Source organism: Abramis brama (assembly GCF_963993115.1).
Source record: "Abramis brama genome assembly, chromosome: 22".
Classification (NCBI taxonomy): domain Eukaryota; kingdom Metazoa; phylum Chordata; class Actinopteri; order Cypriniformes; family Leuciscidae; genus Abramis; species Abramis brama.
Window position 1 is genome coordinate 29457635 of NC_139984.1, and position 21310 is coordinate 29478944.

A 21310-nucleotide genomic window follows, 5' to 3' on the forward strand; every position below is an offset into this window, starting at 1 on the left:
CATATATTAAAATTGGTTTTATTGACTATCCCAAACACTGAAAGGAACAAATAAAATAAATAACAAGATTATAATAATAATGACCATTTAAAGTGCCCTATTATGCTTTCTCGGATATTACCTTTCATGTAGTGTGTAATATATCTGTGTGTGAAGGTAAAAGGTCTGCAAAGTTTCAAAGATACAGTAAAACAGACACAACGACAGACAACGACAACACAACACAAAACCGACGATTGTTACTGTTCGTATCACTGTATCAAGTGCTGAAGAAGAGCTGAAATTCAGAAATGGCAATAGGCGTTTGGTTTCCGACACACGCTGTGAGCAGTGGACCAATCACAACAGACTGTGTTCCATCTGACCAATCAGAGCAGAGCAGGCTCTCGGAAAGGCGGGGTTTAGAGTGACAGAATCCTCGATTGAACTGATTCAGACGCTGTGAGAAAAGAGCTGGTGCTGCAGTGTTTATTATGTTTTTGACATTGGATGCATGTAAACCTATTGTTTGAGTCTCCAAAACAAAATTATGAGCCTTTAAAATAGCAAAATAGGGATACTTTAAAAGGGTGGTTAACTTGTACAACAGTTTCCAGGAACAAAATGACTTTTGGTGATGCAACAAAGTTGAGCAAAGTTCAAGTTTATGTACATTTGTAATGCTTTAAGCATCATGGTCATTGTGAAGTATTAATATGCTGCTTATGCCCAACGCTGAGCTCTAACCCTCCCGCCAGGCGACGCTCTTACACTCGACGCACAGGCGTTTGCTGCTCACTTGCATGTGCTGCGTTTATGACTAACTCATCAAAAGCTGTTCAGAGTCTGGAAAATGAGAACTCTATAAAGTTTGATGTGGACAAACATGTTGCGTTGTTCCTGTCTTGACTGCTGCTGTGTGTGTGTGTGTGTGTGTGTTTTCAGAGACGTGCGCGGTCAATAACGGAGGCTGCGACAGCACGTGTCATGACGCTGTGACCGGAGTGCGATGCAGTTGTCCGGTGGGATTCACATTACAGCCGGACCGCAAGACCTGCAAAGGTACGAACACACACACTGAGATCATCCGCTCATCTGAAGGATCGGTCGAATCCTGGTTAGTCCGACATGCATCACATCACTCTTCTGTCCTAGATAAGAGAAAATAATACAATTCCAGCCAATCAGAACAGACTTTATGTGGAGACAGATTTTCGAGGTTTCAGTGAGAGCTACAATTTCTTATCGCCTTTCTTTGCAAACATGTAGTATATCACAGAAGAGATCTATCTGTCTGTCTGTCTGTCTGTCTATCTGTCTATCTGTCTATCTATCTATCTATCTATCTATCTATCTATCTATCTATCTATCTATCTGTCTATCTCCATCTGTCTATCTATCTATCTATCTATCTATCTATCTATCTATCTATCTATCTATCTATCTATCTATCTATCTATCTATCTATCTATCTATCTATCTATCTGTTCACAATAGATTGGAACTAACTTTAGTTTAATAAAAATAGACCTGTTGATTGTGAGTTTGTTTGCTCTGATCCATTAAAAAATATTAACAGATACAACTTTTGGTGTAGTAGTAAATGTTGAAATGAACATTAATGCTTTAGAAGTATTTCTTCTTGGTTAGTTCATGTTAACTAATGTAAATGAAACCAATGAAACCTTGTTGTAAATTAAAGGCTGGAGTGCAAGGCTACAAATGAAATCTCTGAATTGTATAGCCACCAAGATGAAATTTCCTTAAACACTCTCGCTCTTGATCGCAAATAAAGTCTACATGAATTAATGAATACTTATTAAGAAAATCAATAAGTGCTTGATGAACACAAAAGAGTTTAACGAAGAATAAAAGAGGCGAAGAGCAAACTGGAAGTGGAGACTTGTGTGTTGTTTCGGCCAAGACTGGGAGTCTGCGTCGCCTCGAGCGCTCATAACGTTACGCTAACAAGACCGATACAAGAACATTGAGTTTTATTAGTTCTGCTGTAGAAGAAACAAAGGAAATATCCCCAGACAGCACTGGCACGAGAAGACACGAGCGAAGGAGCCGTTATTTTATCCAGATGATGCAGCCTCTCTCTGAGATGAACGCCTCATTTACTCCGATGATTCAGCCGTAATCAGAAACATCCAGACCAGCTCAATCAAAGCCTGAGCGGAGCCGGACGAGCTGATGATATACTGATCCCCGATTCTGAGAGAACAGGCCAGAGGAGACGCGGTGCTGAAAGAGTTTCTCCTGTTCGAGCCCCATGAGGTCTAGTGTTCCAGCAGTCGCACATTCACTCCATGTGTGTCTGGCACAATACGTCTTCTTCCATTTTCAGTCATTTCTCTTATCCTCCTCTCTTTCCCTCAGTTTCGCACTTCTTTTCTTAGATTCCCGTCGCTCGCACTGTAAGTTTAGCTCATGAACTGCAAAAAAAAAAAATATTTTCTTTCTCAGTGTTTTTGTCTCGTTGTCCAGTACAAATATCTAAACATTCATAAATCAAGATACATTTACTTGAGAAGCAAAATTACTTGAAATACTTGGTCGTGTTTTCTGAAAAATGTATCAAAATTAAGTGACTCTATGTAATATCAGTTGATGTTAATTTCAACATTTACTAATACATTATTCAAATCAAAAGTTGGATCTGTTAATCATTTAATGGACCTGAGCTGACATCAGCTAACTATTAGGATTGTAGGACTATTTGTATTGTTAACAAAGATTAATTATACTGTAAAAAATGTATTGCTCATTGCTAGTTTATGTTAGTTAATACACAAACAAGTGTTAACTAATGGAGCCTTATTGTAAAGAGTTAACACTTCATTTAAAGGGGAATCTATTCTTTTTTTCTTTTTCTTTTTTTGCTCTATTGGCAGATTTGTTTTATGTTTTGAGCATAAAGTCACTTCATTTTGATACATTTTTGCAGAAAATACATTGTTTCTCAATGTATCTCTTTTTAAGAATGTTTCAATATTTGTACTGGAAAACAAGACAAAAATACTGAGAAAAAACTTATTTTCTTTTTTTTTTTTATTCCTTGAATGCTATGCAAGTCGCGTTGGATAAAAGCCTTTACCTAATGCATAAATGTAAATGTAATAATTTTAGATTTTAGAGGAGTGGCTGTGCAACTGTTTAATATCACAAACTTCATATTTGGACTTAAATATGTTACTTCAGAAAATAAAGTGCATTTCTCTGGTAAATTGTATGGTGGGTGAAGCAAAATTATCAATATGGTAGCAATATTTAAGGCATGTATTTATACAGCGCTTTATATAACAGATTGTTTCTATTGTGAAAAATAGGAAAATAACAGAATCAGTGTTGCAAACTTCATCAAATATGAGATAAATTCAAATTCTGCTGTAAAAAGACAATAGTGTCATTATTTTTATTCATATCGAGTCAGTTCAGTGTTGATTCAGTTCACTTCAATAACTGTAAATATCATCAATTTAGCAACGTTTGTTTTTTTACAAAATGACAAACAGTCTGCAGTCAAGGTGAATTAATTCAGAGTTGGGTGACATTTTTTCTTAAATATTTGAATTCTTTACAATAAGGTTTCATTGATTAACATTAATTAACTATATATATATTTAGTTAACATGAACTAACAATGAACAATTAGATTTGTATTAACTAACATTAACAAAGATTAATAAATGCTTTAAAAATATTGCTAGCTAATGCTTCAACATATATTAATATAGTATTATATTTGAATAGCTAATGCATTAACTAATGTTAACAAATGAGACCTTATTGTAAAGTGTGTCATAAGGTTTTCCATTTTGTATTTTTTTTTAAAGGAGGAAGGTATAAAAAAAAATTATTTACTTTTTTATGTATTATTATATGTACTATTATTATTATTTTATTATTATTATTTTTATTCGGATTCAAACAGTGAGCTGATAGTTTAAGCCCAGACAAATCTCTCATATTTGCGGTCAATCACCCCTTTTACCTTTTTATTATTTTCTCATTCATCCCCTCCTCCTGGTTTGAATCATGGTAAACTGAAAGCGACGGTACTAATCCTGTGCATGTGTATGTGCTCAAACTACCCAGCGTTCATTCCTCTCTCTCTCTCTCTCTCTCTCTCTCTCTCTCTCTCTCTCTCTCTCTCTCTCTCTCTCTCTCAGACATTGATGAATGCCGCATGAACAACGGAGGGTGTGACCATGTGTGTAGAAACACGGTGGGCAGCTTCGAGTGCAGCTGCAAGAAAGGATATAAACTTCTGACCAATGAGAGGACGTGCCAAGGTACACTAGACAAGGAAAATGTTATGTCATTATGTTTAAAGCATAAACCTCAGTAAATGAAATGCAAAGAGGGTTTGCTCAGCTCCTTCCCTGCTGCTGGTTTACTGCTCTCAGAGATACTGTGGACAGATTGTTTGTGATCCAGCAGGGTTTATGAGGTTTATGAGCTGGCGGTTAGTTTGGTCAGGAGAGCTTGGTGTTTAATACAGGAGGAATCCCTCAGAGAACATTTAAGGTGATACTATCCTGCCAGTCTTCATAAACGCACACCTCCTATCCCGAGTCCCCTCGCTGGTCTTTAAAATGTTCCTGTCGATCGACACTAATGCACACACCAGGCCTGAGAATATTTCTGGAAAAGATGGTTTGATGTCAGTCTATTCAGTTTCTCAATATAGACTCTCATTACAGCATCAGTAACAGCATTTCTAAGCCAAACACACTTCAGCCAACATCTCAGCATGATGAAAATGGCATTAATATTATTATAATATATTTAAATTAAATTCTAAAGCAATTAAAAATGATACATTATGTATCAATTTTATATTATGTGTCAGCCATGAAAGCAGTAAATTAAATTAAAAAGCAATTAAAAATTATATATTATGTATAAATTTTATATTATGAAAGCAGTTATTTTGCCATTGGCTGAAAAGAGCAGAAAAACAGCCAATGATCAGAGCCGATTATATCCTGTCAATCAAAAGGGGGCGGAAAAACTGCAACTCATACGGTGTGTGAAGACAATCTCTCTTGTGTTGAATTTAGGGCTGTCAAAGTTAACGACATAATAACGCATTAACATTTAAAGATAGCGAGGTTAAACCAGGCTCTATTTGACCCTATGAATGGTTGTCAGGTCTGCAGTTTTTCCATACACCAAACATTATTTGTAGCGTGCCGCCCATCCAATAATCACTAAGAGATTTGTGACTTCTGATAAGAAACAAAGGCTGTGTCTCAATCAGCTCCTGACCGCTCAGTATATCGTGTACATAAATTCGGGCACTGGTAAGGACCCTCGTTCACCACACATTGGGACGGTGAATACTCATGGCCAGGGCCATTAAATAAAATCATACATTTTGATTCTATCACTGTTAAAGCTGCAGTCCGTAACTTTTTTGGGTTAAAAATTATTCAAAATAAATTTTTGAGCAAGTACATAACCAGCCAGTGTTCAAAACTCTCTGCTTGCCTCAGCTCGATTCATAACAGTAAGCTTGTAATAATGTTTTTAGTTCCAGTGGTTCTGGTGGAGCATGTCTTTGCGTCATTACGTCACATCTGTCCACATAAAGAAGAGTCTCGGCTAGTAGGCTATGAGTGTGAGGATGTTGGAGGTGGAGATTTATAGCCTTTTCTCACAGCACTTGATATAATTAAACTTATCAGTTTGATGGCGGATCCAGAAAGGTTCAAACGACAATCAGCAGTGACAACTGGAGATTCACCCGATGTAAAACGCAAAAGACTTCAGACTTCAGACTTCGGAGAAAAAAAGAGACTGCATGCGAAAACAAGGACAAATATCGGAAGGACATTAAATGTAGTCAGGCAATGCTGGTGTTGTTAACATTAACAATTTGAGAACAAAGTATAATTTGCACGGTTTGACGTGATATGATGATAAGCGATCGTTAGATTTAATCAGCGCGATTTACTGCAATGCTTTTTTCCCCTTAGTTGGTCAGAACAAAAGTGGATGTTACTTGTTCAGACGACATGAAAATCCTTATGTTGTTCATACTTCCAAAAAGTAGAATCTGTGATTGTGAATGACAGGATCCACACCGGCGGCGACTGACAGCCGCACATTCTCCTCAAAACATTGGATTCATCCGCGCTGTGCCGTGTCGAGGCACAACCCACGTAAAGCTGATAATTACGTGAATAACTGCGATTGCAGATTTCGAACAGAGATGGCGACAAAGAGGAAAAACTACGGACTGCAGCTTTAAAGTTATACCATCTCCATGTGAGCTGATGTTCTCTTCTTGTTGTTTTTCCTGTTTCTCAGATTGGGTGGGTGTGGGAACGGCCTGTGCCCGTGTGCGGGTCTCTGCGGGGCAGGGAGGGCATCTCCTCCTGTCCGTTCAAATGCTGTAACCATTGTTGTAAGGAATGTCAAGTGATAAAATTATCCATGACCTTTTGCCCTCATCTACAATAGCCTCCAGGACTGGGAGAAACAAGATTGTCTGGCATTTTCTAGGTTTATTTCTGTAGCTTTCATCACTATTATTTTTGCTCATACTAAGGGTTAGAGGTTTGTTCAAATCACTTACTTTAAGTACTTTAGCGTGTCAAGTCACCTTTAAGTATAAAGTGCTTTATACAATAGAGATTGTTTCAAAGCAGCTTTATAGTGATAAACGGGGAAATAATGATTAGTGATGCAAACACAATTCAACTCTGCAGTAAAGCAGCTCTACAGAAGACAATAGTGTCATTAATCATTCAGTGTTGATTAATTCAGTCCAATAACAGTGTCGATGTTGCAGAATTCATCAATTATGAAACAAATATAAAGCAGACAATAGTGTTATTATTCATTTCGAGTTTAGCTCTCAAAGTGTCATTGGAGTCAAACTGATGATATTATTGAATACTAAGTGTCTTAGTGTACATGTGACGCTTTGTGCATGAATTATTAATTGATGATCTATATAGCATTTAACAGTTCTAAGAAGATTTGATATTTCCACTGAATATATTTCCAGTAAATATATCTAGACATTCTTAAATCAAATTAGAAGTACTTGAAAAGAAAATGAAAGAAGTTTATGCTTAAACCTAAAAAAAAAATATATATATAAACTTAATTTAAAGTTTTTCTTACCCCATTAGCAGATATTTTTTCTCGTAAAGTCACTTAATTCTGATAAAATTTTCAGAAAACAAAACTTAATATCTTCTGTAATTTTGCTTCTCAAGTAGCTGTATCTTGATTTGAGGATGTTTAGATGGTTGTACTGGAAAACAGGGCAAAAACACTGAGGAAGAAAATCTTTTTTGCAGTGTAAAAGCTCTTGATGAATGGCAGAGCAGGTAAAAAAAATAAGAAAATGTCATTGGCCGGGAGGATAACCTGTTGAAAACAATCATTTTATCAGACCTTCAGCTACAAATCAGATTGCATAGTTGTCCATGTGCGTGTCGTTCGTGAGGAAACGAGTGGCTGAAAGGTGTAAACAGAATATGTGCTCTATCTCGGGATTAACAGCTTCAGTGTTCCCCTGCTGTCATCAACCCAAAGACCATCAGCGGGGACGGGACTTGTCCTTCAACACCTCTCAGAAAGCCTGGAGACATTCCTCGGTCGCTTAAGAGCTTTCTGAAGTGTATTTAGGGGGAGGTGTTATCAGATCCCCAGTGTTCTTGAGGTGGGAGTTTGCTGATAAAGCCCCTCTCTGCGCTCTATAAACACACCAGCTGTCATTTTACTCTCACAATGCCATTGTTTCAGACTGCGAGATTAAGTGGGACCGGCATGCCTGTGTCTATAGGGGTGAAAAAGTCAGAATATCTCATTTTTCTTGGTTTGTGGTGCTTGCTAAGACTATTGCCATTGCATTGCTCAGACTTCACTAGCCGCGTTTCCATTTCCCTTCAAATTGCGCATATTGAAATTGTGAATTGAACATACGGCAATGGAAACATGTCAATTTCGCTAAAACTCCCATATATTGCAAAAAAGTTTTTACGCTCGCATGAGGTGTTTTTTCAGGCAATTCAAAAAATTTATATTTCGCAAAACTGAAATGGAAACAGTTTTTGCGCATTTACAGTCACCTGACGTACATAACAGTCGATCATTCTTTAAAGATGGCGTGATATGTTTGGACAGAAGACGAGACAGAGTTCTTTATTAAACTCATAAAAGACAAAAGTATTATGGGAATACTGGATTCTAAACAACAAAGAAATGCCACATTCATCAAGACCTTGAAGAAGAAATGAGGGCGAAACACCTTATATGTGTCGCTCACAAGTATAAGGGTCTTGTTTAGATTAATGTTCGGATAACACGCCTACGTCTCCTTCGATTTAAAACACTGGCTAGAGCGGTAGCTGGGATATACTTAAACCTACCAACGCCTGTAGCCATCATTTTTGGAATGACTTATCACAAGAAGAAAAAAATACTCTTTAGTCACATAACATCAGTTGATTGGAAACGCCGTTAGTTAATATATGTTTTTAAAATAGTTTTTTATCAACATTTAGAAAATATCGCAAAAGTTTTTTGCGCGAATCTGTAATGGATATGCGGCTACTGTAAAATCGAACAGTAAAATTAATTCGTTCATTTCACTCAAAAAGTACTGAAAGTTCAATAATAGAAAAAAGTTAACATGAACTCAGTAATTGATTATATTAAGCTGAACTTAAACTGAATGAGTTGCGACAGATTTATAGTTCCCAGCATGCTTTGAGACAGACTGAGTAAGGAGAATAAATGTTGAAATTAAGTGTGTTTTTCCACAAGAATAAAGGCCTTGACATACTTCTTTTCGCAAGCAGCTTTACAGTATTAATCATGGAAAAACAATGTCAGTCAACTTCATTTTCTGCTATAAAGCGTCTCTCCAGTGTGCTCATGTTTTTAATCGCGGACGTCAGACCTCGACGGACTGAACAGAAGAAATAAATCAAAGTAGGTTTCCACGTAAAAGAAGGCGGAGCCTCAGAGTCACGGACCAATTTTTTAAAAGCCAGAGCGAACTTCCTGAAAGTTTGCATTGACAAGCTGTTTCGAACTCAAAGAACAAACTTCAAACAAACATCGTTTTAGCCTGATTTTGTTTCAAAATGATGTCACACCAGATTGTTCTTCGATTTTGCTTGAAGTACAGTATATTGGAGCCTTTAATTTAGAGATGTGATAGTCTCTTTGCTAGCTTACATTAGCACATGCAAGTCTGCTATTGGTTGCTAGTCAAAATATTTGACTTGATATAATGTTTATACGATCAAATTTCGATGAGTTAGCTTAGTCAATATTTCAGGTAAATTGCAATTAATATTCTTGTGCAAAATCAAAATCAACAGTTTTTCTAACTTAATCTTTGAGTTTGTTTACTTAAAAAACGTTAGATTTATTTTTTTAACTGATTTCCTCAAATATTTTTGAGTTGTGGTTAGGACAGTGTTGGATAGAGACATTTGGTATTATTTGTCTAAATGATCGGACTTAAAATGTTAATCTGGCTGATGATAAAACATGCAAAAATCCCACAGGATTGCATGAGGGAGAGACCCAAGCCATTTCTAAAGACCAAAATATCACCTGAGAATGCTGGACTCCTTTCACTTGGACCAGTAAGAAGCCACCCTAAACACCCTAGCAACCACATAGCAACAAGACAAAAATACAGAGGAAGAAAATCATTTCATTGCAGTGCGTGGCATCATAGCCGTGGGTTTGCATGGATGAGCAATAAGCACTCCCATTTTCTTCAGAAAATCTGGTTAATATTTCTAATATAACTAACCCCCCTCAATGTTGCCCTTTCCTTTAGTTTTTCTAAGTTGTTTGTTCCTGGTATCCACAGTACAGAGAGCTGAAATGTGCCGATAAAAGAATGAGAGAATATGAACACACACCTGCTGTTAGACTAACACCCAAACGCTCTAAAAATATGCTTCCTGGCATCTTAGAAACTGCCTGACCTTCAAAACAACTCCAAAAAAGAGTTTTTATAAATATATATATTTAACATCTGTTGTTTTAAATCTGATGCTCTGAAGCTGGCAAGATTATAATTGGGTAGTTGACAAATAACATGATCTTTTCATTCAGCAACCAATTTAAGGTGCTATAATGGCCATGGTGTCTTTTTTCCACGTTTTAGTCACATTTTAATGATGCTACCAAAGTCTGGACATGAAAAATGTTGTTTCAAATTGTTTTAGATGAAGTATAGCATGTCACACTGGCAATGTTTCCATCCACCTCTTTTTATGCACATTTTTGGGATGTCGCATAAAAACAATGCTGGATAGAAACACCATAAATTCTAAAAATGCACATAAAAAATGTATACGCTCAATAAAGGTGGATAATTTTTTTTATCTGATAAGACGACATGCTCATAAACTACGATGGAAACACATTTACCGAATAAATCCCTCGATGAGCAACAACAAACTGACATGACTTTGCCTCAGCAGAGGCTGTGATTGGATAACTGGACTAACCAGCGGACCAATCGCATTGCAGCATCTCGAATGTTGGTTTTGTTGTTTGGAAATGCTTGAGCTAAAGTCTGTCATCAGAGTGATTTGGTTTAATTCCTCCCAGAAGCGTCTCACACGATTAAGTTCTCAAACACCAGCATCCGAGCGCAAGATCATGACAGCGTTTATTGCGTCTCGTCTGCAGCTCTGAGACGCAACTCATTTATGATGGAGGAATAAAGAGCCACAGTGGCTCCCCGATTGCTGCAACTCCTTTTTTATTACTGATTTTCTTTGGCGCCAATTTCCCAGGAAGTGACGGTTTTGTTTTCTTGAACACATGGGACGGAAACATGGCTCTATTCGCAAATGTTAATGCGATATTCCAATTTTGCTAAAATAAAATTGCAACTTTGGATGGAAACGCAGCTATTGATACTGCTTGACATGTCATTTCAACTGTCCAAATGCATAAAATAAACCTCTTGGAGCCAATGCCAGTCAAGGGTGTTGTTTGGCTTCAGTTGCCTTTTGGAAAACAAGTGAAATCCAACTTTTTACACTGAATCCAGGCAGTGTTGAGTCTCCTAATCATAAGAAGGATGTGGGGATATTTATTTTTGCCTGTGGAGTCTATAAAGTCCTTCAAAGTTATTCTCCAACTGAGCTGTTGAGTGATATCAGCCCCTCACATCCAATCCGAGAATTGATGTTCACCGAAGGCGAGAAACCCCAGCGCAGACACCAGTGAGGTGATTTGTTAGATTGAACAAGGGTTTCTGGGGCGTGTATTGATTGTGTAACCTTCAGTCATGGAGCTGTGCTTTCTCAAGCCCTGACTGATGAAGCTGCTTCTTGGTAATACACTTTGAGGTACTTTAACTTGAGGACAATGTGGCCTGAACTGATCTGACAAGATTTATGAATATCTGAACACAAAATATATTAACAACAAAAAGAACAGAGCCTCTGCTTTAAGACAAAAACTTGTTTTATTCTAGCTTCATGCATTTGATCAACACTTGAAAGTGGGTAAAATTTTTGTATTTTCACAATTGCGAGAAATAAACTCATAATTCTCACTTTTTTTTGCAATTCTGAGGAATAAAGGTAGTCTTTTTTCCCTTAGAATTGGACGCAATTGCGAGTGACATCTTTTCTCAGAATTGTGAGATATAAACTCACTTTAAAAAGTCTGTTTGATTCAGAGTTTTTTCTTCAGAATTGTTAGTTTTCAGAAGAGTTTCTTGGCCCCCAGAATATATTGTTTATGAATATCTGAACATGCAATATATCAAAAAAGAAAAAGAAAAAAAGAACAGAGCCTCTGCTTTTAGACAAAAACAACTTGTTTTATTCTAGCTTCATGCATTTGATCAACACTTGAAAGTGGGTAAGTTTCATTAAAAAACAACAACATTTTGAGCAAAAAGCTGAGAATATTGCGTTTTTGTCGAAGACCACATCTGGATCAGATTCAGAACGATGATCCAAACAAATATGGAGCAGTTCGAGTCCATCAACATCCCTCGTCCTGGGTCAACTTTTTATTCTGTAACATTAGGCATTTATATGCTGTTAGTGTTGATGATTGTGTTATTTTACATATGCATCTGCTTACATATGCTATCACGTATGCTACAGGACTCTTTCAGATGATGTGTAATAGCACACCCTACTGTATAACAGTGAAAACACAGAACGAGAACGGCGGGGAACGAGTTAATAAGCTTGACCTTGTTAACTCATTCACACACAACATTGCATCTTTATGGTGGTTGAGTTACATCCGTTTTAGATCATCTACTAAGATGAATAAAAAAAAATCTGTCAAAAATGGCATATATAAGAAAAATACAAATTGTAGATTTTTTACTATTTAATTGGTAAACTAATTTTGTTCTTGCTTAATGAGAAAAAGTTCCCTGTTCACCTCATCTATGTCTGGGTGAATCCCACGAAAAAATGTGCAGGTCATATTTCACCCCAAAATCGCATATTTTTTAACGATAACAACACTGATTCTTATGGATGCTTGTTTCCGCCACAGGTAATTGTGACTTTTTATCTCACAATACATAAAGTCGCAATTGCGTGTTATAAATAAAGTTGAGTTGAGAATCTATGGAAGCCTGTTTCCGCCACAGAATAAAACATTTTAAAAGATAATTGCGACTTTTCATCTCACAACTGTGAGATATAAAATGAGAATTGCGAGAAATAAACTCACAATTTTTTCGCAATTCTGAGGAATAAAGGCAGTCTTTTTTTTCTTAGAATTGGACGCAATTGCGAGTTTATATCTCGCAATTCTGACATCTTTTCTCAAAAAAAAAAAGTTTTTAAAAGACTTTAAAAAGTCTGTTTAATTCAGACTTTTTTCCTCAGAATTGCGGGTTTATATGTCACAATTCTTAATATCTACCAATTGCGTGTTATAAAGTCATTATTGCAAAGATTATTTCTCACAATTACGAATTTATAACACGCAATTGCGACTTTATGTATTGTGAGATAAAAAGTCACAATTACCTGTGGCGGAAACAAGCATCCATAAGAATCAGTGTTGTTATCGTTAAAAAATATGCGATTTTGGGGTGAAATATGACCTGCACATTTTTTCGTGGGATTCACCCAGACATAGATGAGGTGAACAGGGAACTTCGGCAGTAATGAGTGAAGTGGCAGTTAACAAAATCCAGAGGCTAACCCGAAACAGTCTCAAGATATGACACATGCTGTGGGAGCGTTTAAGGGTAAATCATTTCCACATGTCCTGAGGAAATAAGGATGAGGGGTTTAAATACCTCAGCTCTAGCCAGGTAATGTGTGTTAATGAACAGCAGAGGGTTTATTAAGGCCTAATTGGGGATTACACTGAAATGATTGACGTCAGATGGAGTTGAGGGGAAGGACGCCACATGGTACTGTTCATCGTGGCTACCGCTACGGGTCTGATGTTTTCAGGGCTTCACAATTTTCCACACCAGTGTGAATTCAACAGTTATATGAATAAAAGTGCTTGCGTTTGCTGTTTCTGCAGATATAGACGAGTGCTCTTTTGACCGGGCGTGTGACCACACATGTGTGAACTCACCTGGAAGTTTCCAGTGCTACTGCCACAAAGGTTACGTCCTCTACGGCGTGGCTCACTGCGGAGGTACGTGATGCATTGTGGGATTTTTTTCTGGAGAGTTTTGTGAGTTTCTGTGTTTCAAGAATATCTAAACATTCTATAAAGGGTAACTCTCGCCAAAATGCAACCTAGGCTCTTTTTAATCTACTCTAGGCAAACTTTCGTTTAAAAGCATAATTAGAAAGGAAACGCCACTTTTAAGTTTGACCGTATTTTCGTTTTAGGTTAAAATGCCTTGTGAATGGAAGTGAATGGGGCACGACTATGATAGCATCAAAAATCACTATTTTTTAAAACACTAAGAAGGCTCGACACAACATGAAACTTTGCTCGAAGTATCACCAGGGGCTCTACACATGAACTCGAGCATTGAGAACATTGTTTGTGTACAAAGAGTTTACTAAAAAGAAAGATTTTGAACAACTCACTGTGTTTTCGTCCGCCGGCATTTTGTCAGTCAAAAATAGTCGATCTCCGTCACAGGGAGGAGAGTAAGGATGGAAAGCTCCTAAAGCTTAGTTCCATATAAATTCACGGATAATTTGTTGTTTTCTCGTTAGTGAAAATCAATATTGACCTTGTATTTGAAAAAGGATCCTCATATAAGAAGCAATACTAAAATTCAGAATGAGTCAGTTCATTCACATTCGGAGATCGACTATTTTTGACTGATTTTTGACAAAATGTCGGCGGACGGAAACAACAACAGCTACAGTGAGTTGTTCAAAATCTTTCTTTTTAGTAAACTCTGTGTTCACAAACAGTGTTCTCAATGCTTGAGTTCATGTGAGCCACCCCTGGTGGCTTCATGTTGTGTCGAGCCTTCTTAGTGTTTTAAAAATAGTGATTTTTTTTTATGCTATCATAGAAGTGCCCCATGCACTCCCATTCACAAGGCAATTTGACCGAAAACGAAAATACGGTCAAACTTAAAAGTGGTGTTTCCATTCTAATTATGCTTTTAAACGAAAGTTTGCCTCAGGTAGATTAACAAAAAGAGCCTAGGTTGCATTTTGGCGAGAGTTACCCTTTAATCATAATACATGTACTTGAGAAGCAAAATTACTTAAGATATTAAGTCTTGTTTTCTGATTTCACTCTATGCTTAAAACAAATTAAATACGGGTGTAAGAAAAAGGAACTTAATTTAAAGGGAAAACAAGTTTGTTTTTTCTTGTTTGAAGTTTAAAAGTGTGCATTTTGTTATCTAACATCATTTTGCTTCTCAAGTAAATGTATCTGGATTTAAGAACGTTTAGATATTTGTACTGGAAAACAAGACACAAATACTGAACATAATTTTTCCAGTGTAGAGAAACTTCTAATAGATAACTCATGTTGGTAGACTCACTAACTCTACCTTGGGCAAACACATCCAATGAAAACTGAGCCTGTCCCATATAAATGCTCTTTAGTTTCCTCGGGCAGCAGTCAGGACCCTGAACCAATCTTTAAAAGATGTTCAGAGCTTGGTGTAAGGCACTTAACTAGATTACTCAGCAAATAACATATATATTTGCAGGTTTATCTGTGAAATGGCACTTACTACTTTTGGATGGTCAGGAATAAGGTCTCTTGTACACTGCAAAAAAAAGCCATTTTCTTCCTTAGTATTTTTGTCCTGTTTTCCAGTACAAATATCTAAACATTCTTAAAGGGAAAGTTCACCCTCAAATGAAAATGAATTCGTCATTTACTTACCCTGGTGTTGTTCTAATGCAGTATATTGTTCTTTTTTTTTCGGACCACAAAAGGGTAATTAAAGAAAAATAATGTCCCGCTCGCGCTCGGGTATACGATAGGGTTTGGTGAAAAACAACCAGAAATGTAATGTAAGGAAAACCCTGACCTTGGCCGACATGCGTGTTCTTGAGACTCTATTGGTGCCGCAGTTCACTCCAACTCACCCAGAAAATCAAGATTAATAGATGCGCAACATGAAATACGACACCTAGAAATCCCCAAAAAGTATCCATGTACTTAAAGGGATACTTCACCGATTAGCATTAAGCTTTGTATCAGTAGAAACCCAGTAGTATTTTCGAATGCCCGTGCTTCCCTCCCTTGTGTCCCCCTGAGACGAGAGATCTCTGTATTGTGTGTCTGGAAAAAAACCTTGTTTGTCCAAAAAGGCTTGTTTGTCCAGAGGCGAGAGACTCCAGCCAGTAGGAGGAGCTCGTTCCGCATGTGTTCAAAGCGCCCATAGGGGGATCTCACGATAAAACGCCGTCTTTTCAGTTTCGAGTCGACTAGTAGCCTAGTTGTATCATTTCTTCTGACACTGCCCTCTGTAACCGGTAGGCGTGGCTTGGGAGTGTCCTCGTAGGGCAGCGAAGCAAGTGCATTCTGGGAGTTGTTGTCTTTCATCCACATGAGCCAAAAATACATTTTCTGGCTTTTCTCAGTCTAGAAGGCACCAACTTCTAAAATAATTTCACATTTCTACTACATAAATGACCCAATTTAATACACATTTATCTTTCCAGTGAAGTGAACTGTGACTTCAGGAAACAAGACTTAATATCTTAAGTCATTTTGCTTCTCAAGTAAATGTATCTTGATTTAAGAATTTTACTGGAAATCATGGCAAAAAAAATACTAAGTATACGAAAATAATTTTTTTTGCAGTGTAAATAACCAATTTCAGATAAAGCCAGTGTTAAATGGCATGCAGAATCAAACCGTGGCTATCATGTGAGATGGTTTCTTCTTGTCTAAGTGTGTGACTCTAGGCTGCACCAGTGCACTTGTTTCAGGGTTGATTAAGCAGATGAGGACAGCTCATTTAGTGATATATGTGTCTTACTATTGTTGAGATGACCAGAAATAATGAATGTTTCACTCCGTTAGCTTTTAGATAACACCTAGATTAATGAAGCACTCTCTTTTGTCTACAGAGAATGGTCACCAGTTTCCCATTGACAGCTTATCTGCTGGGAAATAGATGTTAAAGATTGCCATATTATGTCCTTTTTCAGTCTTGATTTTATTTTTGGCTCTACCAGAATAGTATGCTTGAATGTTCAAAAACACATTATTTTTCCCATATTCTCAATTGACCATTCGCAAAGACTACTTCCCCTTTAGTTATGGTTGCTATGTCCGACATGCGACGCCGCTCTCACACACACACACACACCATGTTTTCACGCAGTGAATAATACATCGTGGAGCAGAGAGGACAGTGACAACCCGCTGACAGGCAGGACAGACCAGCTTACTTTTGATATGAAACAAAGTCTCAACTTTCAAATTTGGTAATTTTTTTACGAAATTTAAACAATAAATACCGTTTTGTGGCTCTTTAATGTGTCTGACAGATCGCTGTAGAGCCTCTTAAAGCTGCTCGTGAACCGATCATCTCTTCCTTCTAGTTAATTTATAGCATCAAATAAACATGAAAGAACATCAGAAGTGTTGTTTTAACCGCGGAAAGACATCAGTACACTCCGTTTTTCAAGTTCAAATCCTCCAACGTTAATCTACTAACTCTCCTGACTGCTTTGTCGGACAAAAATGGCAGATTCGGCGGATGGCGGATTATGATTGGTCAGATCGCCTGTCAATCAAACTCCCTGCGAAGGGTCAATTGTTGCAGTTCCTCTCTTCCCAGTCTGTCAGTAACGCTCTGTTTAGTTCCTGTCCCTATGAAGCCCCTCCTTCTGAAAAGCACACTGTGCTCTGATTGGTCAGCTGGACTGGTGTGTTGTGATTGGTCAAGAGCTTCGAGCGTGTTTGGGAAATGTCCTTCCCCTTACCATAACCACCAGTTTCAAGACACTACTAACTAACTCAACCAGGCCCCGCCCCTTTATTCTGCGTATGAATTATTTAAATGAGGAATATTGTGACGTGTTTGTTCCCGGAAGAAAACTCAAGACTACAATGGAGGCGTTTCAGGGAGTTCAGAAACACTGACACTGATATAGAGATGAACTCCCGCTGGAGGGACTTTGTGCTTTGCAGAGCTTTTTCATGCTCAAACAGCAACATTACACACTAAAGAAAGATGAACACGTTAAAAAGCACAGTATGTCCCCTTTAAAGCTGCAACAGACTTTAGTTCAGAATTGATTGTTGCAGAGTTTACAGTAATAGTACACGTACAGTATAGTCTGGTTTTAGTCTTTCTCCATTCCAGTAGATGTGAGCTGGACTGGAAATGGCTGTCTGAGGGTGTTACCAAGAAGGCCACCTGCCCTAAAAGGGACTTTTTAGCTATAGAAGTGTCAGCACAATGTTGATTTTTCTCTTCCCCTGTCCCCCTTCCTCGATCTTTAAATTAATGAAGGCTCGGGCTCCAGACAGGTAAAGGAAAAGTGAAAGTGAAAGGTTTAGCCTGGAGCCGGTTCAAATCTGATGGGGAATAAGAGATTGACAAAGAGAAGTGAAACCAGACTAGCCTAGCAAGCAAGATCTTTATTTCTTCAAGAAACTCTCGCACTCCCACTTTTCAGAAAGCAAATTTGTTGAAACACACCTTTTTTCTCTGACTCTGTTTCTAATACACTCGGTCAAACTTTTTTCCTCTCATTTGCCTTTGGATTTCTGGGGATTTTCTGGTTTTGTTCCGGTGTTGGGATGTATTTTTCTATTGTAAAAAAAGTTTAGAGAGTTTATTAGAGTATGTTTTACAAGAAAATACTATTTCAGTTTTTCTACTTTAAAATGTCACTTTAATTCAAAGTTACATGCTGTTTCTTCGTAATTACTTTCTGTAAAGCAATTTCTGAGTGAAAATTGTTTCTACACCAATTTTTTTCTGTGAAAATTGCTAATGCCAACTTGTCAGATATCTTTTTTTTTTGTCCATAGGTACATTCAATTCACGTACTTATTAACCTGTTTAACCTTTATTATGCACTATTCTGTGAAGTTTTGTAGAGTAAAAAGTACTTTAAAAAGTGCACTTTAAATGTCTAGATGATGCTCTTAATTTACCAAAAAAAAACAAACAAAAAAAATTATGGGATGTTACATTCATATACGGTTGACGTTTACATAGTGCATTGAATTTAATTTAATTTATTTATAGTTTAATTTAATTGATTTATAGTGCGTCATTTAGGACACAAGTCATGTCTGTTAGATCAGCCCATGCCTGTCTGTTTAGTCACACTGGAAATGGAAGGTCAAATGGAGTGCAATGCATTGTGGGATACAGTGTGGGTTGCTCTGGTTGTATTCTGCAGTAGTTTATCCAGAAAGTCTGTGCATACAGTAAATCCAGTTGAATGCCCATATTTTCCTTTAAATCAATCAATCAATCATTTATTTGTAAAGTGAGAACAAAGATAGTCGAAAATTGGGCTAGACAACATCATATAAATTCTGGAATTCAACAGCACTGCACATTCGCCATACAGGGGGAAAAGTCATAACACAAATACATGTATTTAAATGCTTACATCCGCTTCATTTAGACTTTATTATAAGCCTTCTCAAAGAGATATGTTTTTAGTTTTTGCAATTCAGTCATTATTGTTCTAACAAATGGCCTTTATAACAAAGACCAGATATTTGTAATTGTTTTGTTTTATAGATATCGATGAGTGCAGCATTAACCGGGGCGGCTGTAAATTCGGATGCGTGAACACTCTGGGGAGTTACGAGTGTACCTGTCCTCCTGGATACAAACTGCTCTGGAACAGGAAGGATTGTGTCGGTATGTGGACAAGAGTGCCACCTAGAGGCCATTCAGAAGCCACTAGAACATAACTGAACTCTTCAGGTTCAGATGCAAATGCCAAAGAGTGCTTTCAGTTGTCATAAATAAGTCAATTCCTTGTCTTTGCAAAAAATTATTGGACCAATGAGATGTTTTAATGCATACTAATACAGGACAAATGCAATGTTATTAAGTCAAACCTGTAGTTTCTGCACATCATACAGAGCTCGTGAAATGTGCGTCCAGTCTGGTGTCCCCCAAAGCCACCCTCACTTGCAGTAAGACGGGGAAAAAAGAGAGCTGCTCTCTCACATGTGCGTCCAAAGCACATTATCTATCAGGTACACACCAAAAAACACTTTGTAACTTCAGTATAACCACATAACACACTTGACCATTCAACTCTAATGCCAATTTTGGTTTTACGTTTCACAGAATCAGACAGCAGTTATTCTGTCAGCTGTGGAATACCCATCCTGCGAGGTAAATCCCAGAGCAGATTAAACGCAAGCAACATCCACACATGCATAGGTAAGACCATACACACGTCCTCTGAACACCTTCTTGGTTATTGGTTATTAATGGTCCGCAAATAGGGGACACTTTGGTGTCTCATTGTATTTCCTTTTTAACAGTATACTGTAGGAACCCATACAGGTGATCCCATTTTTGTTGTAAATACTATTATAGAAACTGGTAAATATATTAGCTATGTGTGTATCAATAACTATAAATCAACATTTGGCCATAAACTAGCTAGCCCCGGCTGAGTATCAGCTTAAGGCAAGACACTACAGGAAAAAATATTGTTTATGTTGTTGTTGTTGTTTTTCATCCATCAGTCAATTTTGAGATTTTGGGCTGTTTGGCCTTTCATAACATGTTGTTTCAGGCTAGTGGAAAGAAAACATTAAAAATACACTTTAAGTGTTTATATTATTGCACTTTATCTATATGCGGCTGTCGGCTGTAGATTTTAATTACAATACACATCTTTAAAGGGTTAAAAGTCTTTTTTCTCTGACGGGTTTGTTTGTATATCATTCGCCTGATTCTATACAAAATTTTAATCCTAAAAACATGGTGAAAATGTATTTTTTTTCCTGTCTGTTCACAGTATTTTCTGATTTATGGAGTGATAAAAAGAGATATCCAAAATCCCCTCAGTAAAAACCTTTAACTCTAATATGTCAACAAAATGAAACAAGAATTTTAAACCTGGCTTTATCCAATGTTCATATTTTTGTTCTGGAATTTGATGCAAATTAGACATTAGACAAAACAAAATAACTCTTAATGTAATTAACCAGCTGGAAAAGTATGGTGATATTATTAGTTAATTTGTTTAGCCTATTCATCTGTGGTGTAATGCCTTAATTAAGGCTAAACTTGCAACGCTGTTACCTGTTCTGGTGTAAAAAAAAAGTTATTAGTCTGATTAGTGTTGTTGTTTTTAATGGTAATAAATAAAAATCACAGTCAAAGGGTATTTTTAGATATCCTTATGGTAATGGATGCCACATATAAAATGAATAAAAAATCAAACAGATCATTAACTCATCTCCTGTTGTTATCAGTCAACATTTTCTAAATGTTAAGCACCTCAATTTCACTGATCATTTGCTGAAAAGGAGAAAAAAAAGTCATTTTCTAAGACATTCATGCCCTATTTTTGTATTTTGTTGAAAGTGCCAGCAAACAGAACCTGGAAACCGATGAGACGTTTCTTTTGAGCAGCTGCAGCCAATGATTCTGAGAAACATAATGACAGATACATCACAGCTATCCAATTACATGATCACTTGATGCGCTTGGCAAATTAGAAACTTGTTTACCATGCCTGATGTTTGTTTTGATGTCAGACTCGTTTCACATTAGGATGCCTGTCACGGCACACTATAATCTCAAATTGCTGTTCCTCATAAGTGTTCAGAGTGAGCATGAAGCTAACATGAATCTGCTTCAAATGTTCAAAGACCACAAACCAGCCCAGCTGGTTTTATTTCTCCAGTCAAACATGTCTAATGTAGCGAGCCAGCAGCT

General features: G+C 37.2%; 1 protein-coding gene across 4 annotated transcripts in view; it reads left to right on the forward strand.

Moving 5' to 3' along the window:
- The window catches only part of scube3 (signal peptide, CUB domain, EGF-like 3), a 120255-nt gene that overhangs the window by 84659 nt on the left and 14286 nt on the right, over positions 1-21310 (forward strand). For all 4 annotated transcript variants that reach the window (XM_084099083.1, XM_084099085.1, XM_084099082.1 and 1 more), the window contains 6 exons: positions 925-1041; positions 4155-4277; positions 13507-13623; positions 19142-19264; positions 19492-19608; positions 19703-19798. In XM_084099083.1, coding sequence (XP_083955209.1) covers positions 925-1041; positions 4155-4277; positions 13507-13623; positions 19142-19264; positions 19492-19608; positions 19703-19798 — 693 coding nt within the window. The remainder of the gene's footprint in view (positions 1-924; positions 1042-4154; positions 4278-13506; positions 13624-19141; positions 19265-19491; positions 19609-19702; positions 19799-21310) is intronic.